The sequence below is a fragment of the Dermacentor albipictus genome, chromosome 3 (assembly GCF_038994185.2).
Source record: "Dermacentor albipictus isolate Rhodes 1998 colony chromosome 3, USDA_Dalb.pri_finalv2, whole genome shotgun sequence".
NCBI lineage: Eukaryota > Metazoa > Arthropoda > Arachnida > Ixodida > Ixodidae > Dermacentor > Dermacentor albipictus.
In genome coordinates this window covers 51,733,359-51,760,549 of record NC_091823.1, presented here as the reverse complement: position 1 = coordinate 51,760,549, position 27,191 = coordinate 51,733,359, and the positions used below count along the sequence as shown (strand labels likewise).

The 27,191-nt window shown below is 48.2% G+C and overlaps 1 protein-coding gene across 3 annotated transcripts in view; it reads left to right on the top strand.

Annotated features, from left to right (window-relative positions):
• The window catches only part of LOC135914085 (proton channel OtopLc-like), a 32,038-nt gene extending 7,878 nt beyond the window's left edge, over positions 1-24,160 (top strand). For all 3 annotated transcript variants that reach the window (XM_065446828.1, XM_065446827.1, XM_065446829.1), the window contains 8 exons: positions 582-793; positions 2,751-2,871; positions 15,416-15,689; positions 18,566-18,732; positions 19,513-19,690; positions 20,257-20,626; positions 21,270-21,510; positions 22,357-24,160. In XM_065446828.1, the coding sequence (XP_065302900.1) occupies positions 582-793; positions 2,751-2,871; positions 15,416-15,689; positions 18,566-18,732; positions 19,513-19,690; positions 20,257-20,626; positions 21,270-21,510; positions 22,357-22,677 (1,884 nt within the window). In that variant the 3' untranslated portion in view covers positions 22,678-24,160. The remainder of the gene's footprint in view (positions 1-581; positions 794-2,750; positions 2,872-15,415; positions 15,690-18,565; positions 18,733-19,512; positions 19,691-20,256; positions 20,627-21,269; positions 21,511-22,356) is intronic.
• The last annotated feature ends 3,031 nt before the right edge of the window (positions 24,161-27,191 follow it).

Here is a 27,191-nt window from a genome sequence, read left to right as displayed (position 1 = left end):
GTAGGTTCAGCTGCGAGATATCAAGAATGACTCGCTCCATCCATACTGCTTCACAGCGATGAAGCAGCGACTGTTCCTTCCAAAAAGCGCCGATACAGAGCTGATTACGTGCATCTCCGAGCGCCGAGTTACCATGCTGCGCGCTGAATCCATCGGCTCCGCGCCGCGTTACCTGTGCAACTTGTCATCACTCTAGCTGTGACGATGACGTCATCCGTAACGCCACTTGCGTATCCTTATATAGGTCCTCCATTATCCGCCGTGACAGCTGCGTCACTGACATCGTTCTTAGCGCTGTGCCAATTTTTATCGCCAAGCTTCATGCACCCGCATCGCGAATCTTCAAAGCGGGGCATATACGCTCCTACGTAAGAAGTGTTTGCGCCAAATTTGTCGTTTGCATTGAAACGTTGGTTCGTGATGACAACTTCTTGATCCCTCGCTGAGCACACTGCGAATCCTCTGGTTGTTGCTGCCCACAGTTTGAAAAACACTGTTAACTATGACATCTTCGACGTCATAGTTTTGACGTTCTTTACGGTCCGTATTGTTCATTCGCTTCTTTCTTGACATCCTCACAGGCGTACAGAAAGCAACTGCGAAAGGTGCGTTCCTCCAGCCTACAAGCTGATGGTGGCGGCGAAAAGACAATGGTGACATTAACGCGTATCGAGCGCTCTACTTCGGAGCCCTGCTCGATGGTCCACGCGTACCAGCAGGAGCGGCGCCGTAGGGTACAGAGCCGCTCTTTCTCCGTGGACCTCAGCCGAAGACAGAACGAGGAAATGCTATGGTCAGTACTGTAAAGCTCTTGGTGAAAGTGCACAAGTTCCGCACGCCGAATGGTAATTAATACGTCTGTCGTTACGGCGCTGTGAAGACGCACGATTTTTCGAGAACTTTCTGGGGAAATTGCTGATCGCGTTGGTTGGGACAGGCGGGAGCACCAATTAGGACTTCAAACAACAGCCTCGAGGTAGCAGAACAGGGGGTTTTCAACAAAATTTCATAAATGATTACAGTTCAAATAAGTTCCCCTGGCCCGTCTGGAATATGTATGTTATTCGTATCCTTTTAGACAGCCAGCACACTACGTCGGCCAGAAGTGTTATGCATGCTCACCCGCCGTGGTTGCTCAGTGGCTATGGTGTTGGGCTGCTGAGCACGAGGTCGCGGGATTGAATTCCGGCCACGGCGGCCGCATTCCGATGGGGGCGAAATGCTAAAACACCCATGTACTTAGATTTGGGTGCATGTTAAAGAACCCCAGGTGGTCGAAATTTCCGGAGTCCTCCACCACGGCGTGCCTCATAATCAGAAAGTGGTTTTGGCACGTAAAACCCCATAATTAAGTGTTATGCTTGTACTCAATACAATGAGCGCACTTCTGGTATCCGTCGAGTATTGAAGACCGTTCCACAAGCTAACACCCTTTTCTGCACAGAATATGGGCATTATCCAAGCAGCTTAACACAGAATACTGTGAGCTTTATGAAGCAGCTAGCTTGAGTTAACGACTACAACATTTAAGCGTGATTTGTCTTCTATGTGCTAAACTAGCGCCTAGGTATGTTTTGTTTTCCTTTACCTTTTATGCTCCCTTTTTTCCCCCTCCCCCAGCGCACGGTGGTCATACCGATAGTCCCATCTGGCTGACCTCCATGCCGTTATCTCTCTCTCTCTCTCTGAACTGTGTTAGTACCTGCTTCGAGATGTATAACGAAGTAAATTGGAGTTCTTTCTATTACTGTCCCTAAAAAGGTCCCGTTACGCATTGCCCCGCAAAGCTACGTTACTCACGAACTCACTTCTTGGCACATTTTTAGGGACGCATACTTTGGTATCCGTGCTTTCTGAATTCTCACCAACTGCCACCTGCCTTGAGCGCAGACTGATCGGTTCAATTTCCGCAATCTAATGTGTACTCTGCAGCGAAATAGGTTGGTAGGTTTCATTAATCAGATCCACAAGTAGTGCACCGTTGTAGGAACGCTACCTGTCAATATTATGTGATTATCTATTACCCTGTTATCTCTTACCTCACTGTCTATCTTCTTATAGACATTCCTTATCGAAACGTAGCAAACAAGATGTCATTATTATTAACTTTCCGCTATTAGGTTTCTCGTTGTGGGTGCCCTGCTTTTTTCTTTTGTCTAGTCGCGCTGCTGCAGCCTTGAACTTGTACCAAGTTGCCCTATTTTCCGTGCTTTCCTGCTTTTGCTTTTATGTCTGTCTTTATCTCTCGAAAGGCTGCCTCTTTGGAAGGGATCTTTTTTCTGCACCTCTCTTAAATATAGTCTTAACTATCAGCTGAAGTATTCAAGCCAAACTGATGGAGCCGCGAAGTGCGCGGCGGAAGATGTACTACAGCATTTTGACCACTCAAAACAAACTGCAGATAGGTGTGTCATGACAGGCTGTACGACCGGGGCTAATCCTGTAGTCCGGTTGCGCGCTGTGATATGCAATGTCATGTATATGTTCACAGATGTACACGCCACAACCACAATAATAAAAGAATAGAAGATACGACAGTTGCCGCTATCGGCGCCCGACTTTGTTCCCGTGCCCTATCTGCTACAATCAAGTCGGTCGTGTGGAATGCGCTACTCCAAGTCGAACGCCGGCGGCCGCACTGCCCCCACCCCAGTCGCATGCACTGTCTGTGTCAAGGCACCGCGGCGGGTCATGGGCGCTTCCTTCGACGAGATGCGTGGTAATCGCGACGCAGTGTTTGTGACTTGCAGGTACAACCTGGCGTCTCTGCTGAGCTACATCTACGCCACCCTGATCGTGGTCCTCGGAGGCGTCTTGACCGTAGTCCATACGTCGGTCAAGATAAGTCGACACACGATCGAGCTGGATGACGTAAGTCCAAGAAGTCTCGTATCTCTCCTTGCACGGGTGATTAGGCGACATTACCCAATTTTTTTTTCCGCAACGCGGTTACGATATCAGACGTGCAATGTATGTATGCTGTTTCTCCTGTAGAACGGTCCGTCCGTGTGAGCAGTGTGCCTTTCTTTAGGCATCACGCGCCAAAAGCAATCCACCGTCATCATTGCCTGCGTTTAAGGGTTCCATACTCATGCATCCGTAAGTCAACGCACTTGATTTACTACGCATTCACAGTGGTTACACTAGGCATATATGAATGCAGAATGCTTGCCCGTGTGAACTATCGGTGCGCGTCTGACAACCTCAAGAGTACATCGAGCCATTAGACTGCTTAAAGGCTGTATGCTGCTTTACACGTGTGCTGCTTATGTCTTTACAAGCCTCCCCCCTGTTCAAGACAATATAGGTGCGTAAGATAAAAGCAATTAAGATTCACATCGGTGGGTTTAGTACAGCAACTCGCTCCATTTGGCCCGTTTTATATCTCATTAGAACGGGCTGAGCAATTTCTTTAGTGTGGAATTTCGCATTCTTATACGGTGATGTTCAGTAATTTGTTCTCGCTCGCAAATACGCAACGGCGGTGTAAAACGCAGGGCATTTCTTTTCATCTTTTTTTACGCGTTTACTGCTGTTTACTTGTACATGCCGCTGTTTACTTGTACATGCTACTATACGTGACACCCTCAAACATATATAGATATCCGAAAAGATGACTTTAATATTAGGAGCGCATTAAACGTCACCACCAAAACTAACACAAGAACATCTTTATGCTGTACGCACATTGAAGTTCGAGGCAGAATTGGCTAGGATAATTAGTGACGCTCTTTCAAATGCGTAAGCATTTCTATGCCTACCCAACGGGAATCTTGTCCGTCCGCCACGTAAGACGAATGCAATGGCTTATACCCCCCTAAACAGTCGCTCATACCCCCGTAAGCAAGCAAGATATTCAATTGCTCATACCGAGGTAAGGCAGAGGATACAAGCGTTCAGCAAAGTGAACAATGCATACATTCTTTGAAATCACCCATACAACACAGAACAGCATACCTTGCAATAAAGAACAAGCTCACAACAAGCATTCAAACAATCGATAACGCAGTGCATAGCTCCTCAGCGTAGTGGTGGTTTTGGAACAGCTTCGCTGGACATTCAGGTTCATAAGGACCGATAAGAGTTGATAAGGGTCGAATCATGTTCGATAATGTTGATAACGACCGATGAGTGTTGAATAGGGTTTATACTGCAGGGATCAGGTTTCATAACGTTGATAACGACACCGCGGGCTGCGCGGAGATGAGCAAGTGCCACAGTGCTTACGCATACTTAGACAACTTCCAGAGGAGTTTCTGCGTGAATTTTCTTTTTGTAATCACCTTAAATACTATGTCTTCGTGACATGTTCGTCGTAATGATCGTGTTCGTTCAACGACCCAGCATGTGCAAAATGCTTTGTGTTAGTTTGCAGCATTCAACACATTCGCTTCACGAAGACGTGTCCGCGTCTTCAACTTCAAATACGTGAAAACTGTTTGTGCCTTTGGTGCTTTCATTTCTTTCCTCCTTGTTCCTTTCTCAGTTCAGCGCGTCCAAAGAAGTTGGAGAAACAACGAGCGTCACATCGCATCGTAGCGAGGTTCTCTGCGAGTTTTAGCTTCGCCCACCATGGTAGTTCAGCCGTTATGGCTTGTACTTGATGTGTTCCCAAGTAATGGCTTCGCTCACAGGCCGCAGCGGAGACATGCCGGTTGGGTCGAACTGAGGAAACGCCCGTGCACTGCAATTTCAGGCCATGACTGAATACATTCATATAGTCATTAGTAAGTCAATTCCTTAGTGTAGAAATCCAAATAACCAATAAAGTAGCGAGGAGTTATACCCTATTTGCTCGCGTAAGAGCCACTCTCGTCTAAGGCCCATGCACCTTCACTTTAGAGTGCTAAAATTTGAACGAAAAAGGTTTCACCAAGCGTCATGCAGCTTCTCGCGTGTTGGTCAATTCCCGCAAGCTGCTACTAGATGTCACTGGTCCTGCCGACGATGGCATTGTTTCCACATCCCGCACTCGGCACCAAATCGGAACTCCAGTCGCCGACTCCGACAATGCGCTAGTTAAGCCTTACACGCCGGTGTAGTGGGCAACGAGTGCATCTTTAACATGTTTGTAGCAGTAGACCAGACCGTCGATTGGGCGTGAGACCATGGGCTGGACTGAAGACCGTGTGCGTGAAGCCGAGTTGCGCGGGCGATAAGCCGCAGCAACGGTGTATACCGCGAACGCCCACCAAGATCGTGTGTGCGATTACCGAACGGAACGGCGGAAGCTCACGCGTGGGCCCGAAGCGAATAAAGCTCAAGCTGATTTTGCGCAGCACAGCTTCAAACATAAGAATAGGGGCATCACGAAAAGCTCGTTAAAATTGACGTTTTTGATACCGTAGCTGAAAAAGAAAAACTCCGCCATTACTGCTTGACGCAAGTGACGCATAACCTCGAAAGTGCGGCTCCTCAATCGACATGAGCTACGAGATGCAGCGGGCACGACTACCCGCAGCGGGCGGAAGAATCTCGGAGGCAACGGGCTGCATGGAACTTAGGTCATCTAACCTAACCCCAAGGTACACGAGTAGTCTGCTTAGGTGGTATTCAAAAGCTTCTGATAAGAAAGTTAGACAATTACTAGCACTGCAGCGTTGCCCAGACTGCTTCAGTAGTGTACACTAGTCATTTATAACCAATTTAGCAACAGTGAAATTTCGTTACAGTTGGCCTTTAAATGTCTGACACGTAGCACCTTCCCACCGAAGACTTCACCGCAAAGGTCACGAGACTGCAAGCATATGCCGGTCTCTGATGGCGATCCTAATATAGGTCGAACTCTTGATGTCAGTGCATTTCGACGATGGTACACCTATTGCTGTCTCTAGTTTCCATTTCGCCTGCAAATGAACTGGTGGGGTATGAGAATCGCGGAAGATAAGGCAGTGAAGATACGCATACGCTCAAAGGTACGCATGGTAGAGAAGCTCCCATAGAAGCCCATACGTCCTGCAATGTGCCCCTTGGAGAGCCCCGCCCTCCAAGGGACACATCGTCGGAGCAGAAGTCCCCAATGCGAAGCTTGGCATTCCTGTTCGTTAGAAAAGAGCTGACGTAGCTGTGGAATCTGAAACCAAGACCCAGGTCTGAAATGGTCTTTAAGATGAAGCTGTGGAGCACGTTGTCGAAAGCTTTCTCGAGGTCCAGAACGAGCAGAGCCTTGACGCCTCTGGAACGGCCATCCACAATCTGATGCTTTATTAGCATCATTGCATCCTGCGTCGAGAGTCCGGCGCGGAAGCCGATCATGTTGTACGTGTAAGCCTCGTTGTGTTCATTCGAGGTACCCGTTGACCTTGTTGAGGATGACGCGCTCCATGACCTTGCCGACGCAGGAGGTTAGAGAAATCCGCCTGAGGTTCTCGATGTTCGGGGCCTTGCCGGGCTTGGGAATGAGCATGGTTCAGGCCATCTTCCATTCTGCAGGAACAACGCCGCTATTCAAGGACTCATTGATCTTGTCGGTCAGGAAGACTATCAACGTGTCCTCGAGGTTTCTCAGCATTCTGTTGGTGGCTCCGTCCGGACCCGGCGAAGACTTGCGGTTAAGCGCGAAGATGGCCTGTCTGACCTCGGTAACGGAGAAGTCTTCGTCGAGCTCGGGCGTGGAGGGCCTCGGTAGTCCGGAAGTTGTGTCGCCAGATCTCCGTCGCGACGGACGGGCAAGTACTTCTGTACGAGTTTTGAGACGAGTTCATCGACCGTGTGAGACCTGGTGGCTTCGTGAAGGGCCCGGGCCAACGTACGCCTCTGATTTGACTTCGAGCCGCTTTCGTCGAGAAGGTGCTTCAGCATAACCCAGGATTTGCCGTTGCGCATCTGTCCGTCGATGAATTCGCAGAGCTCGTCCCACTGCTGCTGGCATAGCGCCTTGCAGTGGTCGTCGATGACCTTGTTGAGCTCCGAGATCTTTTTTCGGAGTCTGCGATTGAGCCTTTGACCCTTCCATCAGCGGAGCAGGGCGTTTTCGGCCTCAATCGGATGGGCAAGTCTGCTGTCCATCCGCTTGACGTCGAGGTCGGTTTCCACTTTCTTGGTGGCCGCGGAAGCGTCGTTCCGGACGCCTTCGCACCATTCTTCGAGAGTGGCGGGTGCCCTGGCTCTGCCGGGTTCTTCGCGAATCTTGCGAAAATGGTCCCAGTCGATGAATGTGAATTCCTTGATCCTACTCCGAGACACTTTGGAGTTGGTCTCGAGAATGTAGTGGTCACTGCCGAACTCCATGGCGGTGTTCTCCCAGCCTACATCCTCAACGTTCATGACGAACGCGAGGTCGGGTGTCGAGTCCCGGGTGACGCAGTTGCCGATGCGCGTAGGAAAATCCTTGTCAGTGACCAGAGTGAGGTCCATCTCGTTGGCGTCTTGCCACAGGTTGCGCCCCTTGGTTGTGTCATAGACGTAACCCCAGATGCTGTACGGTGCGTTGAAGTCACCGACGACCACCAAGGGTCGAGGGCCAGCGCAGAGAAGAGCCGAGCAGTTCCAGCCAAGTGACAAGGCGGGAAAAAGCAGCGACGCGGACCCTTTGGGCTTTGTCTTCCTCACTTCAGGAGCCATGCGGCCATTGCAACGCTTCTGCTATCTTGTCATTACAATATATACAGGGTGTTTCAGCGAACACTTTCAAAAATTTTTAAAGGTTGCCTGTGGCAGATAGCTCAATTCTAGTTTATTAGTCGGTCTACTCGAAGCAGCGGACACTACTTGCACGCAAAACTGAAATGCAAAATCGACTAATTAACACGAATTCACTCATTAACTTTTTAGCTAATCATCTTATGACCCATATTACAATTTACAACTTCTAGCAGTGGTCTTCGCAAGGCGGATCCACTTGCAACGACTTCTCAGGACGACACCATTACTTTTTATGGCTGAGCATAAGAGTTTTAACAACATTAGTGTTAAATACGGCACTACAATGTCAGAGAGAGAGATAATTTAATTGAAAGAAGGCAGAGAGGTCGGCCTGAGGTAAGGTGCTCTAGCCTGCTACTCTGCACAGGGGGAGGGGGAACGGGGACATAAAGATGTGATAAGGGATGATGATGACATAGCAAGAGAGATGCGCAAAGGCGAAAGCAAGTTCAACACTCTGACGATAAACATTCACAAATATCATCCATGAAGCCACAATCAGGCTTCGCATCAAGTTTGTAGTCACTAATTTGAGTGAACATAAAAATAGAGGCGTTAGGATGAAGCTGGTGGGGGCCTCGCCTGCGTGAACAGCACAAGCGCCAAGCAAAATATTCATAGCATATAAAGAGCTGCGATAAGCGGCTCTAGCACGGCGAGCACTTGTAGGGCACTTTTAGCGGCCGGAGTCTCGAGACCACCGAGAATCACGCGCATTGATTCCACTAAGTCCTTCAGCATTTTTTGTACACTCTCCTCATTGTGTTCATCTCTTTGCTTGCTCGTAGTGTCGCCGGTTTCATTGGCCCTATGATTCTTGGCTTCATGGCGCAGAGGACCGCTAGTGCCCGCTGGCATGGCCGTGGGCCTAGAGGGCAGCAAAGGCCATTCCGTGTCTGTATCAGCCGGTGGAGGTGTATGTTTGCCGCGTGCTCTCGTCGACCTTGGATTATCAGTAGACGCCGTTACCGACCTCGGTGTACGCACAGGCAGAGGTGACCATGGTACCTCTGCCACGCTAGGTAGTTCTCCTGGAATGGTTTTATGATGCTTCTGTCGGGAGCGTTGGCCACTTTGGCGAACAGATTGAGCAGCCTCTGTACGCGAAGATTGGTCTCTTGCCATTTTTCGAAGGATACGAACCTCCTGTTTCATCTTCGGGCATTCCTTCGAAGTCGCTTCGTGAGAGCCAGTGCAGTTGGGACATTTAAATGAGGACGCCTCACAGTCGGTGGTATCATGCTCTCCGCCGCAACGCGAGCAGGTGGCTTTGCTTCTACAAACAGCGCTCACGTGTCCTATCTTGTGACATTTCCGGCACTGAATAGGCCTCGGAACGAATGGTCGTACTCGGTGTATAACGTAGCCCACTTTGACAGACGCTGGTAATGTCGAAGAAGCAAACGTTAACTTGACACATCGGGAGTCCCCCAAGCGGTGAATGTCAAGAATGCGCACCGACGACCTCAAAAGACTCTTGAGGTCCGCATGCTTGATTTCAAGCTCTACGTCGGAAATCACTCCAGTTGTTGTCTCCTTCCCGTAAGTAATAAAGGAGCGGACGGGGAGTGCGCTTAACTGTGGAATGTTCTTTAACTTCTCAAGTATTGTGGAATTTTTCACATCTATTGTCAGGATGTTCTTGCGAGCGTTTATCCTGATTTCGTTAATTTGCCCAGGGGCCACACTTTCAAAATATTCGGTGAGGAACTGCCTGCTGAGGGAGTTCATGCTGTGTGACGTCGAGAGCGGCACGTAAGAAACCATGAAGGATTCTTGCTCACTCTGATACGATGAAGTGGCCTCAGTCGACATACGGCGCATCTTCTTCATGCGGCGGCCCATGACTACGGTGTACTCGCTGTCAGAGTCCATGGCTTCTGGCGTTGCGCTCTCCCAGGAATCGAGCTGGTCCGAGCTTCCAAAGGCACGTCGTCCAAAAATGAGCGATGAAGTAGACGACTGACCTTGTTCAGGTGGTCGTGGGAACATCTTCTTGCTCATCCTTGATGAAATAACTCTCACGAAAATGACAAGAACGTAAAAAAATGCATACCCGCGAGAGGTTCAGAACACCAGTGAGCATTGGGCACTTCTTTCTCTTCCTCCTACAATGTCAATGTACAATGTCAGCATATCTTAGCATCTCAGCACGCATTGCCGTCGCAGCGAGTAAATTTCAAAAGCCTGCACAGTTTCGTACTCATAATTATTCGTGAATGGTAGCAAGCATAGAGTTTCTCACTATAACACTATAATGTAGTGAGAAACTCTATGGTAGCAAGCAGCCTGTGATTTCACATTTTTCTTGGCGCACTTTAGCCTTCCTCTGTCCTTGCGCCCTAAAACCCCATTCATCATCATCATCATCATTTTTTTTCTTTTCTAATGACTGAAACGGTTTATCTAAGTAGTTTTATGCCGACTATGGACTGGGCACACACACACATCTCAGAATTTTCAGCTTGCAAAAGAAGACTCGCCAACATGCGAGAAGTGCCAAGAACCAATAACAGTAATGTACATTTTACTGACGTGTACACATATGGAAACACACGAGAACTACTGCGCAATTTCTTATAAATTACGCGTACCTTTTCATCCTGCTTTAGTTTTAGGTTATCCACTCGTTTCGTTACCTGACCTGCTTAAATTTTAAGATAGCACCGGCTTTTTTTACACAAGCTATGGCTTTACACACAGCTCTTGCTGATTTTTTTTTTAATTCGATTTTATAGCACTTCGTGGTTGGCTCATGCAGCACATCCTTAGTCACTTTCGGGCCACTAAATGCAAATTATTTAACTGTTCTATTGACATTTTCTATACTTTTTCAAATGTTTTGACTGGTGACGTATCAGATGCATAACATTTATCAACTGTTATACTTCGCGCCGCAAGGTGTAGACGGGCTTCAGTCGCACGACCATAATTGATGTCGCTGCTCATTGGCTTGAAACTGCATTTCAGCCCCGCCTTCGCGACCATGTAAATTGACCTTGTATGCTCAGAAGGGGCACAAAAGTGCAATCGCTATCTGGTATAGTCCAGTGCGCCGCAATCGCCAGCTACCTGCCGGTTCACAGCGCTATCTGCCGCGAAACATCTATCTGTCGACGTGTTGCACGACACCTGTCGGGGTTTACGTGAAACGAGCTGCAGCAGAAGTTCGAGCGGTTTGTTTTCACTGCGTTTTGTTCGCACCCCGGGACGCTGCTGATCTTTGCTTGCCCCATAATCAGCGTAGATAACGGTGCGCCGGGGAGAACAATTAACGCGCACTCTTGCCCCTTTTCGTCACCACCTTACGTTCCCGCGTAGCTGTCTGGAAAACCCGTCGCAGTGATGTTTCCATAACACAATGCTGAAAGGTGCGGGGCCGTTAACTATGAGCTATATATACTAGTATATATATATACTATATATATGCCTCTCGCTGTTATGCATTTTTTTACGTTCTTGTCATTTTCGTGAGAGTTATTTCATCAAGGATGAGCAAGAAGATGTACCCACGACCACCTGAACAAGGTCAGTCGTCTACTTCATCGCTCAATTTTGGACGACGTGGCTTTGGAAGCTCGGACCAGCTCGATTCCTGGGAGAGCTCAACGCCAGAAGCCATGGACTCTGACAGCGAGTACACCGTAGTCATGGGCCGCCGCATGAAGAAGATGCGCCGTATGTCGACTGAGGCGACTTCATCGTATCAGAGTGAGCAAGAATCCTTCATGGTTTCTTACGTGCCGCTCTCGACGTCACACAGCATGAACTCCCTCAGCAGGCAGTTCCTCACCGAATATTTTGAAAGTGTGGCCCCTGGGCAAATTAACGAAATCAGGATCAACGCTCGCAAGAACATCCTGACAATAGATGTGAAAAATTCCGCAATACATGAGAAGTTAAATAACATTCCACAGTTAAGCGCACTCCCCGTCCGCTCCTTTATTACTTACGGGAAGGAGACAACTGGAGTGATTTCCGACGTAGAGCTTGAAATCAAGCATGCGGACCTCAAGAGTCTTTTGAGGTCATCGGTGCGCATTCTTGACATTCACCGCTTGGGGGACTCCCGATGTATCAAGTTAACGTTTGCTTCTTCGACATTACCAGCGTCTGTCAAAGTGGGCTACGTTATACACCGAGTACGACCATTCGTTCCGAGGCCTATTCAGTGCCGGAAATGTCACAAGATAGGACACGTGAGCGCCGTTTGTAGAAGCAAAGCCACCTGCTCGCGTTGCGGCGGAGAGCATGATACCACCGACTGTGAGGCGTCCTCATTTAAATGTCCCAACTGCACTGGCTCTCACGAAGCGACTTCGAAGGAATGCCCGAAGATAAAACAGGAGGTTCGTATCCTTCGAAAAATGGCAAGAGACCAATCTTCGCGTACAGAGGCTGCTCAATCTGTTCGCCAAAGTGGCCAGCGCTCGCGACAGAAGCATCACAAAACCATTCCAGGAGAACTACCTAGCGTGGCAGAAGTACCACGGTCACCTCTGCCTGTGCGTCCACCGAGGACGGTAACGGCGTCTACTGATAATCCAAGGTCAACGAGAGCACGCGGCAAACATTCACCTCCACCGGCTGATACCGACACGGAATGGCCTTTGCTGCCCTCTAGGCCCACGGCCTTGCCAGCGGGCACTAGCGGTCCTCTGCGCCATGAAGCCAAGAATTATAGGGCCAATGAAACCGGCGACACTACGAGCAAGCAAAGAGATGAACACAATGAGGAGAGTGTACAAAAAATGCTGAAGCACCTAGTAGAATCAATGCGCGTGATTCTCGGTGGTCTCGAGACTCCGGCCGCTAAAAGTGCCCTACAAGTGCTCGCCGTGCTAGAGCCGCTTATCGCAGGTCTTTTTCTATAAATATTTTGTTTGGCGCTTGTGCTGTTCACGCAGGGGAGGCCCCCACCAGCTTCGTCCTAACGCCTTTATTTTATGTTCACTCAAATTGGTGACTACAAACTTGATGCGAAGCCTGATTGTGGCTTCATGGATGACATTTGTGAATGTTTATCATCTGAGTGTTGAACTTGCTTTCGCCTTTGCGCATCTCTCTTGCTATGTCATCATCATCCCTCATCACATCTTTATGTCCCCGTTCCCCCTCCCCCTGTGCAGAGTAGCAGGCTAGAGCACCTTAGCTCAGGCCGACCTCTCTGCCTTCTTTCAATTAAATTATCTCTGAATCGTTGTAAAGTGTGCAGTGACGAAATGCTGAACGCGATAAGTCTTGCTGGCTTGCCGGTGTCTCGTGTTTATTGCGGCTTGCTTTCGACCATCTGTTCAGTTTTCGTAGTTTTTTTTTCTTTTTCGCGTGGGTTGCCAAGCGACATAACTTCAGTATGTTATTAAATATGTGCAGTTATTTCATCTGTACAGCTGTGTCGCGTTATTCGTTCCGTTCGCGACAATACCTAGTCTTTTCATGCATCCGTAAGCCTCTTACTGCATAAGGCGCTGTTCGCATTCACATTAAACTATGGCGCTCTCGTTTGGACCAACACAGCCTCTGAAAAAGTTAACAAATTGCACGTTTTGCAAAAAAATGGCCAGGCTTAGCTTGGTTAAGCCAAGAATGCGTTGCATATTGCGCGAGTTGGGGCCCAGCTTTTCCTCCGGCTGTCGTGACGTCACGTCACGTGGTTGCGCTAAAGGTCAGTGGTGGCTGCCCGGCCGCGCCCAAGGGCTGAACTGAGTCATTGCAATATGCAACGCATAAAAATAGGAGCAACTTAATAACAAACATAACATACTTAAAAGAAAATAGACCCACATATGAGACGCGCAGCAATGAACAATGGCTCATACCCTCAATGGTGGCTGCCCGGCCGCGTCCAAGGGCTGAACTGAGTGATTGCAATATGCAACGCATAAAACTAATCGCTCGCCTAATGAGTCATTCGCCTAATCTCAACCTGGCAGTAGCTCTGCTAAAAAAAAATTTACGCGTAGTCGCTCCATCATTTCATTTTATGTAGACTACAAATTCCTTTGAAAAATGATGACCCTTTAGTTAAATAGCTCGATCAGAAAGGAACGTGGTGCCTTAAAATACTCACTATCCAGAGCCATGGAAGGTTGACAGAACCAGTAACAACTATTAATAACGGGTGATTAAATTTTGCTTACTCACTCTGTGAATCATTTTTCTGAAGAATTTCTTTTTAACGTCTCTTTAAAACACTTACGGACAGCAGAAGACTACGCATTTGAGCTGGTTCGTTCATGACGAGCAGAAACCATGCAGTGGTATCGCCTGTACAGCGTCTCTCAGGTTTCCGCTTTTGAGCTCATGTCTAAATATATACGGTAATGGAGAAATTCTCTAAGAGAAGGACGTGATCAATTTATGAACATTGTGTATGTAATTGCTAGGTTATTATAGCGGTTGCCACTTTTGCAGTGCTGATTATTTTCTTTTCTCTCGCTCTCTCCCCCTTTCTAGTTCGTTATATTTACGTTTACGTGCCACGTATTTTTCAATTTGTTCGTTAGTTGCGTAGTGTTGCATTAAATTGAAAACATATTATATATCACAGCTTCTGTGCCGTCGTACTTGCGTATGTGTTACCCAATATACCTAGCTTTACTGTACCCAACGTCTTCTTTTTCTTTCAGCAGGCTTTGAATCCAAGTGGCTTACGCATTCCTTGTTTTTATTTTACCTGTATACGTTCCCGAATATAAGCAATGCATATTTTTCTTAACGTATCGTCGTCAAGCGCGTCAAGGCTGTACCACTGGGGGCGCAGACTCCGTCAATGTATTGCAATTTGAACTTTTGCATGAGCTCTCAAATCTCTTACCCTCAATAATTATGAGTTACTTGATTTGATTCATTTCAGCTTGTGGCGGTGGTTTTAGTAGACTCACTAGAGAATGCACGAAGCCTGACCACTCAGTGCTGTGGCGTCGCGGTGCTTTCACCGACAGCCCACACAAACAAAATGGCAACGCTTGCAAGCGAGAAGACTACTATAAGTGCCAGACGGAGCAACCATAGAGTTTCCTACAAAATTACTAGAGGGAACTCTGGCGCTGCAGTCGTTGTCCTACCATGGGAATGATGGGAAGTACATGGATTTGTCTGATCTTCGTGCTTATGGATTCAGACGTTCTTGTGGCTTTGTATATTACGCTATATAAATCTTATTGCCGTATATTTCAGCGCAATTATATATTCTTCGAAGTGCAGAAGACGCCGGGAACGCGTACAATTGCTATTAATTGCAACGATTGAGCTTGTCTGTGTGCCCAAATCGAAACGCGCCAAGCATCTCTAGCGTCTCAAAGCACTGGCATGCCCGCGATAAGTTCATAAGTGCGTTTCATTCGCTTGTCGATACATGCATCCGTGGCTTAATGGTTTCAATATCAGGCTTCTGTACTAGAGTCCCTGTGTTCGAATCCTGCCGTCGGGCAATTTTAATGATGTTTATTTAATTATTTATTACGCAATAAACTGTTGAAATGACGAGTTTACAAAGTCACAAAGCTGTTTGAAGCCAAAAGAACGAAGTTTAGGCAAATTCATGTACTTCCCATAATTCCCATGCTGGGACAACCGCTCCCATTGTAGCTCACGCAGACACTAGCGCCAGAGTTCCCTCTAGTAATTTTGTAGGAAACTCTATGGGAGCAACAGATGGAGGCGCCTTTGCAAGCATTTGCAAAGGCGCACGGCAAGCATTTGGAACGCTGCCGCGCGAGTCATGCAGCAGGCTGTTCGATCTAAAAGCGTTGTCGACGACGCGTCGCAGGCGTTCGCCTGCGTGGTGTGCGTGGTCGGCCTGGCTTGGCTGGTGTTCCTGCACGTGGACCTGACGTGGCACGATGCGCGCCGCGCTCGCCGGCCGACCGCGCCGTGCGGGCGAGGCGGCAGCTGCGCCGGCAGCAGCTGCACCGGCGACGCCGAGTCCGTGGGCACCGGAGGCGCGGTGGACTGGAAGGGCTGCCACATGGGCCAGCCGCACGGCTACACGTACCTCACGGGAAGACACAGCGGAAGCTTCTACCTCAAGGCCGGCATGACAGGCACGTCTGCTCGCTTTGCCTTGCGAAGCATGAACGCTTTGCCCTTTCGGTGTGGTGTGGCGAAATCGGGAGCTTTCTTCGTTAACCTTGAATTCTGTTTGCTAGCACGAGCAAAGCTAGTAGCATGGAGCGGATGATGTAAAGCACAAGCACTGTGATTCGTCCTTGTGTCGATTACTAACCCCCACTACGTACTTCTAGGCGTCTTCAAAATCATCTCAGCCTCAAGCGAATGTTTGGTAGAACCGAAGCTTTTAATTCATCAGCGTTGTCAAAAGTCACTGCACTATGGAATGACCTTCCTGGTAGCCTTGTCTCCATCACTAACCGTGAGACATTCTGCGAAAATTTGTGCACTCACTTCTTGTAAAGTTGTGTGCTTAGTATTGTATTGAATTTTTATAGTCACTAGCAATGTTCATTTGTTCCTGTTTGTGCTTAATGTAATTTTGTACTACATCCTCCCCCATCGCCCAATGCTTCTTCTGGAACCTTTGGTGTATTCATAAATAAATAAACGCGCACGCGCACACAGGCACACACACGGGTACACACGCGCACGCGCACAGACAGACACAGACAGACAGAGACACAGACACAGACAGACAGAGACACAGACAGAGACACAGACAGAGACACAGACAGAGACACAGACAGACAGAGACACAGACAGACAGAGACACAGACAGACAGAGACACAGACAGACAGAGACACAGACAGACAGAGACACAGACAGACAGAGACACAGACAGACAGAGACACAGACAGACAGAGACACAGACAGACAGAGACACAGACACACAGAGAGAGAGAGACACACAGAGAGAGAGAGACACACAGAGAGAGAGAGACACACAGAGAGAGAGAGAGAGAGACACAGAGAGAGAGAGGAGAGAGAGACACGGACAGACAGTGTTTCAGTGCACTTTCAAAAATCTTTAATAGTTGCCTGTGGCAGATATCACAATTCTAATTCATGAGCTGGTCTACTCGAAACAGCGGACACTACTTGCACAAGAAATTGAGATCCAAACCGACTGATTAATAAAAATTCACTAATTAAGTATTAACTAATAAAATTGTGGTGCATATTGCAATTTACAAATTATAGCAGTGGACTTGGCAAGGCGGATACACTTGGAGCGAATTCTCAGGACGACACCAGTTTCGAGATATAAATTCCCGAACTTCGCGGAGAAATGCATTGTCGTTCCAGTTAATTCGTTAACAAAACGTCGTTTCATGCACTGAAGCACACAAATAACTGGGACGCCAATGCATTTCTCCGCAAAGGTCGGGAACTTATATCTCGAAACTGGTGTCGTCCTGAGAATTCGCTCTGAGTGGATCCGCCTTGTGAAGTACACTGCTAGCATTTATAAATTGCAATATGGGTCATAAGATATTAAGCTAAAAAGTTAATTAGTGAATTCTTGTTAATTAGACGATTTTACATGTCAATTTTTTTGTGCAAGTAGTGTCCGCCGCTTCGAGTACACCGGCTCATAAACTAGAATTGAGCTATCTGCCACAGGCAACCTTCAAAAATTTCGAGTGTTCGCTGAAACGCCCTGTATGTGTACACACACGCACACACACACACACACACACACACACACACACACACACACACACACACACACACACACACACACACACACACACACACACACACACACACACACACACACACACACACACACACACACACACACACACACACACACACACACACACACACACACACACACACACACACCTAGCTCTGAAAGCGCGTTCAAGATTTATATCTTCTCTCTTTCTTTCACTCCCCACGTGTAACGCAGCAAACCGGACCGTCTGGTTAACCTCCCTGCCTTTCCTTCCTCAGCTCTCTCTCTCTCTCTCTCTCTCTCTCTCTCTCTCTCTCGACTAACGGAATCATATTTTAAACCTCGGAGGTAATTTCGCTGCTCACTATTCTGAGGCAGAAAGCTTGGTCAGCTCCATTTCTCGCTGACCTCCATCATTCCACGCTTATCGGTTTTGTTTAAACCGCCGGCGTATATTTTCCAACAAGTTAAATTAATGAAGCAACGACAGCAGACAAGCGTCGCTGCACAGGCGCCGCTTATTCCTTCGTCAAACTCGTTTTCCGAGTGCTTGAAGTTCGTTTATCTAGGCGCTCTTGGATATTCGCGTATGCCGGCATAATCGGGGCACGTTTGTCTTATCTATGCCTAGCGAGAAAAAAACACGATATTCACTCGTGTGCTCGGCATTGTTTTTTTTTCTTTGCTTTCTGGTTTGTCCGCCCTTTATTGTAACTTTGAAAATAGCGTTCCCGCAGCTTCAAGTCACTGTACCACCAGCTCCTTGTATCTTTGGCAGGCTTTTCTGTTCATTTCTCTTTTTTTTTTCATATCTCGCGTCCGTGTCCCCCTTCCCCGGTTCAGGGTGGCCAACCGGATATATCTTGTGGTTAAACTCCCTGTCTATCCCTTGCTTTTCTCTGTCTCTCGGAAATGTACTTGTGCAATAGCCAAATATTGTCATACTAATTTTGTAATCGTATTTATAACCTTAACTTTTTTCCACGTGACACTATACGAGCATTCGATGGTACTGCATTTGCTACTCTCCATGCATGATGACGTAGTGTCTTTGGCCTTGCACTGCTAAGCCCGAGGGCGCGGTATGAAATTCCGGCTGCGACGGGCGCATTTCAATGGGCGCGAAATACGAAAATGCCCGTGTACCGTGCAATGGGTGGACGTTAAAGAAACCCCAGGTGGTCAACATTAATTCGGAGTCCGCCACTACGGCGTGCCCCATTATCATATTGAGGTTTTCGCGCGTGAAAACCCAGAACCTTTTTTTATGTTGCTTGTTGCAGTGTTCTGTTGCGGCCACCTCATTCACGAGGGTCTGCTTCTTGGCCAAGAGATCATTGCATGGATGCACGCCGGCGAAGTGTGCACCGACATCGCCCTGCTTCTGGTTCACTCACTGAGGCCGCTCTTCTCCTTCTACCAGCTGTACTTCCTCTTCAAGTACTCGAACGTCAGTATACCCTCTTGTCGTAATGCATCTAAACCCGTAAAAATAGTCCAAAATTTGTCTTATGACCGCTCAGAATCTATCTGTTCACAGCTCACCCAAATAGATCACGGTTGCGCAGTGCCTCGTGATTGAAAGAACCATGCAGGCTTGGTCAAAACGCAAACTGCAAACTTCAGCCCTACATAAACTGTTTAACCCTACAATTGCTTACTTAACTAGCAATTTGCTGAACTGTCTACAACCAAACGCATAAAATGATACGTTGGGCTGTGAGGGGTGAATAAGAACGACCTCTTTTTGCATGAAAGATTGTTTGTTGTTGTTTTTACATAGTCACGAAATTTAAATGAAATGTAGCAAAAGTTATGTTTAGGCTTGCGCGTATTATGTTGCATGTTCGGGGAGTGTTCCTCGTCGTCTTAATTGTCGATGTTATTTATTTGGAGGAAGTTGTGCATAAACATTAGCAGCAGATGCAGCCGACGTCGCTTCAACAATAACACGGCTAATGACGCAGTAGCACTTTAAACCTAAGCAGATAATGTGTGGAGATTGGCTCAAAGCTCTTCACATAATTCCAAAATATGCGTGCATGTTGCCGTGTCGATGTCATTACGGGGATAGCCTCTCTTTACCTCTCTTGGGTTTCCTATTAGCTACATTGAAACACGGCTTCTCTGCTGCTTTCTGAAAGCGTTTCACACATGTGTTGTTCATGTGACATGGCCACCTCAATCTTCGTCACAAACCCCGTTTTTATTTATTTTTTTGCCATTTCAGATTGTAATCAACCGATGGGTCACACTGGCCAAATTTGGCATCATGCACTGCTTTGCAACCACGCTGACTTTTTGGTTCCGAACCGTCGTCAACGACGCCTACGGAGACGTCGTCAAGGCTCTCAAGGGCAAAACTTACAACCCCGTCGTCGCCCTTCAAAGTAACACCAGCTTCGCAGGTGCGTTTCTTTATATTCCAGCGGCGAAGTAGTGATGGCCGGTGGGGCTTTGCATGAACATTTCGTCACGTGTTCAGACGTGCACGTCATGCTATAATTGCTAGCCTCCTAAACCATTCATTTTACCCGAGTTTCCACTGCCCCAACTGCGTTTTTCTTTGCTTCGCATTTTGTATTTGTGCACTCTGTCATAGCACGCAGTACTGCTGTGTCCGACGACTACAGACAGTATGCCCTGATCAAATTTTTTTTTATTATTTGCCAGTATGCCAGCTTTCTTTTCTAATCCGTCTCAACTCCTAGCGTTGCACCCATCATTTCCACTGCTCATTGCACTCTCTTCAGTTTTATTCTTTAGCGCCTTACTTTTCAACCCATAGACCAGAAGTACGTTGATTGGAAACTTCACAAACAAATGGAAACACACTGGATTAGCTGGCGTTTGTAAATACGAGACGTACAACGAAGTAATAAGCTCTGAAGGACGGTGGTTTATTCATGCTGCATATATTACACAGAGAGAAAATAAATTTCTTCGTCCACGTTCTTGTCATGTACACTTGCAGAACCCCAGTTATACTTATCCGAGCGGCCCGAGTTCGAGAGCAACTGGAGCTGCGCCGTGGCCGACCTGTTCTCGCCGGCGTACATCCGGCCCATGCCGTACCTGTACCCGTTCGCTATCGAGTTCAACCTGGTGCTTGCCGGTGTCTGGTTCATCGTGCTCCAGAACGTGGGCACGTCCGCGCACAAGTACTGCCGCCACGATCCCGCCGCCGAGGCTTGCAGTGCGGTGACCCAGGAGGTCTCCGAGAACAACCTGATCATCAATGCCGACTGCCACTCGGCCAACCGCGGCCTGTTCGCTGGCTTCGTCGTGCTACTCGGCTCTGTCGTGGTCATGATCATCTTCTACGTTGCGCTGCTCGAAAACAGGTGCGGCGCTATTCTGTGCTGTGAAAGCAGATGTGGCAGGATGTAGCGCGACTGTAGCCAAGCCCGAACCAAAGGAGTTCAATGGCATTGTTTGACTTCTCCGCATGTACCGCTGTGGTATTTTGGGCTTAAATGGCCGCTTCTGGAATCCTTTTTTGCCGTATTGCACTCGGCATGTTCCTACAATTCCGCATCCCCCTTTTTGTAGAAACGTGGCATGGTACGCCTCTATAGAGTCGGCTATTCCAAAGCAGTTGCGTTTGCCGTGTGTCATTTAGTTGCTTGCCGTTAACAAGCAGACTTGTGAGGATCGGCTGATAAACACTTCGGTTCCTAATCGTAGTGATGATTAAACTAAGTTTTCATATCCATCCTGTTTCACGTTACATATAAATACAATCAATCGCCAACAACCTCGTTGAAATAAATTTTAGAGCAGCACACACGCAGAGCACAAGTTGCAGAGATGCATTTCAGACAGGTACCTTTCTGCGACTGCTTGTACCCTTTGTCGCTGTAAACATCAGTAGCGACATGCTCAACTTGTTTCTAAAGGGTGCTGGTGGCTAACAGTTGCTGCGTGTCAGCGTTCCGATCCGAACTTCTTTCAACGAGCCTGCCAAACCTATTACTATGTGCGCAGGTACAGCAATACAGGCGTGGCCGTCTACCTTGGCCAGGAGGGTGTGCTCATAGCGCTGGCGTTCTTTGCCTGCCTGCTGGCCTATGGCCGCGTGGCCACCCTGGATGTGAACAGCCACCCCATCACGATGCTCGATGACTTCCTCTTGTGCATCCCCATCCCGTTCTTCTTCGCCCACGCGACTCTGGTTGTCATCGCCGAGCTGGAGGTGGGCGGCAGCTACGTGCGCATGACGCTGCAGGTGAGTGACGGCTCGAAGGATGTCCAGCGGTTTATCGCTAATTCACTATCTTAAAACAAGCGGCTGCACGAGGAGATCGTCTTCAATGTCATGACTGCTGGTCGTAAAAGCTGTCTGTCTAGCTTACTGTTATAGCTTATGTAACAACAGTGCAAGAAGCGTAAACAAATTAAACATAAGGTAAACTTTCCTACTTTTGCGCCAAAAATAAAGAACATGGCGCAGACAAATCACTTGTCCTGTCTTGTTACTGTGTCCTTCTCTCATTTGTGGCGCTAAAAACGTAAATGTTCATCACACCAACTAGCTCTGTAGCTCCCCCCCCCCCAGAAAAAAATATATATTATGGGATTTTACGTGTCAAGATTACGATCTGATTATGAGGCCCGCCGTAGTTAGGGACTCCGGAATAATTTGGGCCGCCAGGGGTCCTTTAACGTGCACCTAAATCTAAGGACACGAGTGTTTTCGCCTTTCGCCGACAGCTGTCCCAGAGAATCAGATAATTATAGAACTCCCGTACGGTTATCCAAGATGTTTATTAGCTCAGTGGCGCCACAGATCATGACCTCATCTATCTGTGCGCACTGTTTGCGACAGGTGAAGTGTGAAAGTCACGAGATTCATAATTTACGCTGACTCTGTAAGATAACGCGCCGATTGCACGAACCGAAAAGTAACAAGCGTTTCTTTTTTGCGACGTGCGCGCCATTGTACAATCACCTATGGGATAAAGTGGACAAATATAGGGTGCAACTGTTTCCGAAAATTCCGTTTGATCTGTGACCATAAACAGTAACGCGAAGCATGCCAGCATGTAACGCTTCCTTTCTCTCGTTTGTGCAGCTCTTCTCAGTTGTGCAAGTGGTAACGCAGACGCCACTCATCATCGACGCACTGCGGCGGTGCAGCAACAGCCCTTCCTTGCGCTACAAGAAGCCCGGCCGGGAGATCGTGTCCTTTTTGATCGTGGTCAACATCACCATGTGGATCGTGTACACTTTCGAGAGCAAGGCCGTCGGCAAGCTCTTCACGGGCACGCGTTATTTCGGTCTAAAATCCTGGGTCTTCATCGAGCACACCACGGTGCCGCTCATGCTCTTCTACCGGTTCCACTCATCCGTGTGCCTCGCCGACGTCTGGAAATCGGCGTACGAGGCCGAGTGAAGGCCCGGGCAGCGCCGTGAAATTAGGCGCAAGCACTTCAACAATCGTGTTACGCTTTGTTTTGAGGCCCCGATGTCACCATACGCGACTAAAGCTTGCCGACGAGCGTGCAGTTCCTGCTTCACTGCTGTTTCATGACTGACAGCTCAACGTGGCGTTTACTACGGGCAGCGAGTGTTCCAGGCCCCTGGTCAAGACGCCCTTGAATGATTCTTCTAGTCAACTTACCTTCGGTGATTGTGTAAGCAAGTGAACACCCGTGATTAGACTTTTTTCCATCATTTTCCCTCCCTGATCTGAGCATTCTCCGAACTGGTTGAGTGTTTTCCGTGACTGTTCTGTTCAGGCAGGTTCAACATGGCATTTACAATCGCGTTGTTTGGGAGGAAACCAGACACTGAGCAAATAGAGCTGTGTACTTGCTGCCCGAACAGTTAATACTTCTTGCCCATCTCATTTGGTGGCTCTGCGCCCTTGTTTGTGTAATACAAAGCACTCTCGCCAATGAGTAAACTGTGCGAACTTCTCGCAGACTCCTTTAACAGCACATCCCAGCAACTAACTTCGACCACTGCACGAGGCACGAACTCCAGTGGCCACGCAATGCATCGGGCTGAATACAGCTCAGCACGTGAACGTGAGGAATTCGTCGCCAGAATTCATTAAGGAAGCCTCCCATTACGAGGCAGCACAGCACATCTGTTCCGCCAAGCTGTGATATCTGCAATCTGTGATTCTCTCATTGAAGATGACTTGCGCTTTCTTACCATGAGTCTTTTCATTGTATGTTTCAATAGCTGTACGTTCGAGCTGTTTCATGTCTGACTTATCGCCGGTAGTTAATGTAATGCATATATTCGTTGTTGCTACATTTTGTGACCACATGTTGTGATAAAACGGTTTTCAGCATTTTTAAACGATTGCGACTTTATGCACCCACCAATTTTACTTGTATTTGTCTGACTTCGTGAGTAGCATATTGTTGTTCGAGGCGTGGTGAGTCTTCACATAAGCGCTACCGAGCGCCTTTTTTTTCCTTAAACCTTAACAGACTTCGAAGTTGAGATCTGTCGCTGACTCCCTCACGCGCCCTTTATTATTTCTTGTCGCGCGTGTAAGTTCTTTTAGTTTAGCGTTTTAGCTTTTAGTGCAAGTTTTTTGTGTGAAAATAAACTTGTTCTATGGACGTGGTGCTCCGATACCAAAGTGTATGGTATCGCAACACTCCTCCGTTTAGGCACAAGGCACTATATTGAGTGCGACTCGATCACCAACCTTCTTGCATAGCTGCGGAAAGCCCGCTTGCAGGGCCAAAAACCAATCTCGTCGGATGCCTGCAATGGCTTCACAGGGAGCCGGAGTCTCACAAGGTCGTGCAACAAGAAACGAAACCAAGCATCTCTTTAGTGGAGCCAGTTAGAGGGGGCGACCAATGACCGTATGTTCTTAACGGTCCATTAAACTTTGTTTTCGTCATGAGTTATATTCGCCTGGTTGATTTTGAACGCTCCGTATAGGCGCGCTTTACATTCGGTCTGTCGAAACCAAACGTTCGAAACACATTCAGCTATTTTTTTCAGAGCGCCGCGCAACAGCGCTGAGCGTTCGGAGGCACCTTCGACCTGGGAGCCCGACCGTGTTCCGTCGGAGGTACGGTCACGTGGCTGCTGCAGCTGTCGTTGTTTTGCAGCTGTCGTTGCAGCGGCGGGTATATGAGCTGATGTATTTTCTCTTGTGACATCCGATTGCTCTTGTCAGTCACTGTATACGTTCGGTTTGCGCATACACTTGGCGTCACAAGTTGGCGGCGCCACACTCTTCCAGAACCGTTCCTGCCTCCGGGCGAGGATTTGATGTTTTTCACAACTACTGCTCCAGTTTATAGGCCACAGGCAAATGGAGGCCTCAGGAGAACACTTGAGATTGTAATGAAGCGGGCGGTGCAGGATCTCCAGGGCTCCCAAGGGGCAGTGGAGTAATCGGAGCTAGAAACAGGGCATTCCGTGGTTCCGGGCCAGGTAGGCCCGAGCGTGCCGTGGTATGGGGTCCGCATACAACAGCGGCTGTCTGCGGTAGTGGTTAGTCCATCTTATACACGCGTTGCATGCAGAGGTGTGCTGGCGTTTTCCACCATCGGGACAAAACCAGCAATGCATAAAATTAAATTTCGCACCCGTTCACCTTTCTGGAGACCACCTTTATCTAAATGGCTCCTGTACCGTCAATAGCGTACTTTAGCTGAGCGTTTGCACTCCGCTCAGCCCGGCATACGCTAGAAATTTAGCAATAGCGTTCCCAAACTTAGCACTAGCGTTCCCGCTAAGCTATAGGCAGCGGAACGAAGATCGCGTCCCTCGCTCTGCTTATCAAGCTGGTTGGGTGAAGCCTGAGAACGCGTCTACTGGGCTTCTTGGTCGTTTTGCAAACTAGCTGATAGAGCTTCGCTCACGTCTCGGGAAGAGGCGCTTACCAAGTGCGAAATCTACGAAGTTCCCTACAGCGCCTCAGCGCGTGGAATCAGTGGCGTGTAAGCGGCGCTGAAATGTCTAATATGCAGGAACGAGAAGCTTCGTGCACTGCACTGGATGGTCGTCGAAGAGCAGAAAATAGAAACATTCATGCTGTCAGTTCCAGCTAGACTTCGAGAGACGGTAGTCGATCGCACGTGCCTTCGCATATATCGGCCGCCGGCGACTCCCAGAATGGAAAGCTAGCTATACGTGAAAAGGCGGGAACGAGAAGAATAGAAACGAAAATCAAAAGTTCTGGCGCGACCAGACTTCGAAAAAACGGTGCGCAGGTCATAGTATTCACAAGCGCCTGCGGCGACGTACGTTTTCCTCGTGCTCCTAACGCTGCGGTTTCTTGTTCGTAAAAGCGAAACGATCGCACAAATTTTTGTCCAATAAATAGAGACAGAAAAAAAAATGACAAGGAGACGGAGCGTATAGAAGAGAAAGTGCCCGTCAATGCAGCTTAACCTAAACGAAATAGGAAAGGTCAGCGCCGATGCACGTTGGCCCGTACCCCGCACTTTCGCGAGAATCTGATTTCCTCGTTTTTTCCCCTTTCAGACCTCGCGCTTGCCGAATCAGAACAATTTCGCCGCTCCGGTCCGCTGGCCTTCGAGGAAGCCGTTAATACGATTGCGCTCCCACTTGCGACGCTTTATTTCGCTGCTGCTAGCCCGTAGCTTTCGCAATCTTTCTTCCCTCTTTTTTTTTTCTTCATTGGCCTGTTTGTTGCAGGCGTGGTGCCTCGTTGCATCCAGCGTCTGGCACCGCCTCCGCGATTCCGGCCTCAACGAAGGGACCAGAAACGCTCCCGTCAGCTCAGCGGAGCGCGCAAAGTTTTAGGCGCCTCCCTACCGAAACAGTCTCGGGGTTCTTTTTTGTTTGTTTGTTTGTTTGTTTCGTTGGCGAAGGTACATCGCGCACTAAGAGAACGCCGCCAAGGCGAGCACTAATGGTTATTAAGCGTTTCTGGGTGCCTCAAAAACGTTTTCGGATCCCACTGGTTTCGCACTTATATACAGGCGCAACGTGTGCGTTCTATGAGCAACGTATAGTCTACTGTTTGTGTTTGGACTGGCCACAGTGGTCTTTAGGCACAGGAGTGCTTGTATGTGCGAGTCGTTTATTGCGTTATTGGCCCGCACAACAGTTATACTGCAAGGCGCATCGGCTAATTTGAACCGATTTTTTTTTTTTTTTTTACAGAACGGATGAAATCAGCTGCATGTTAGCAGCGAACCGAAGAAGCCTCGATATCTTCTTATTCTGCTTAATTAACTAATTAGTAGTACACAAAGTGTTCACTTCAAATCAGTCAAGCGAACATCCAGAAGATTGTGGAAGTATCATAAGGGGCAAAGATTGTCATTTACCTGAGGTTAACATGAAGCTACACAAAGCGTTTTTACTGAAAGAGGAGCCTGGGTTTTCTTTGTAGCTTCGTGTTACTCTCGTCAGGATGACTTTATTTTTCGGTTCATGACACGCTTATTGGTTAATAACGGTACGGTCAATATGTCAACAGGGGGTTCCTACAGCACAGTTGAATATTTGATGTTTAATGGCGCAAGGGCCAGGTGTGGCCAAAGAGCGCTACACAGCACAGTTGAAAACGTCGGTTTCAGTTCGAAGTGCGCTGTTTTTATTCCAGCTTTTCTTTCCGTTTCTGAAACAAAGTCCACTAATGTTCAAAAAGACCGACGGGGCCGCATTCGTGTCAGGCTACAAAGCCATCTTTAGGCACGCTGCGAACGAATTAATTTCGGTCGTGCTGAAAGCCCGCCTCACTCGATCATGAATAAAAGATTCCTCTTTTCTTCGAGATGACCGCCACATTCGTAACACGCTGTATGGGTTGACTTGACATGATGAGTCTGTGTCGCGGTTCTCGAACGTTGTTTCATAAAATAATTACAGTCTGGCGCTAGTGTCTACGCGAGCTGCAATCGGGGCGGTTCAGCCTGCATGGGAATGATGGGTAGGACATGGATTTGCCTAGAC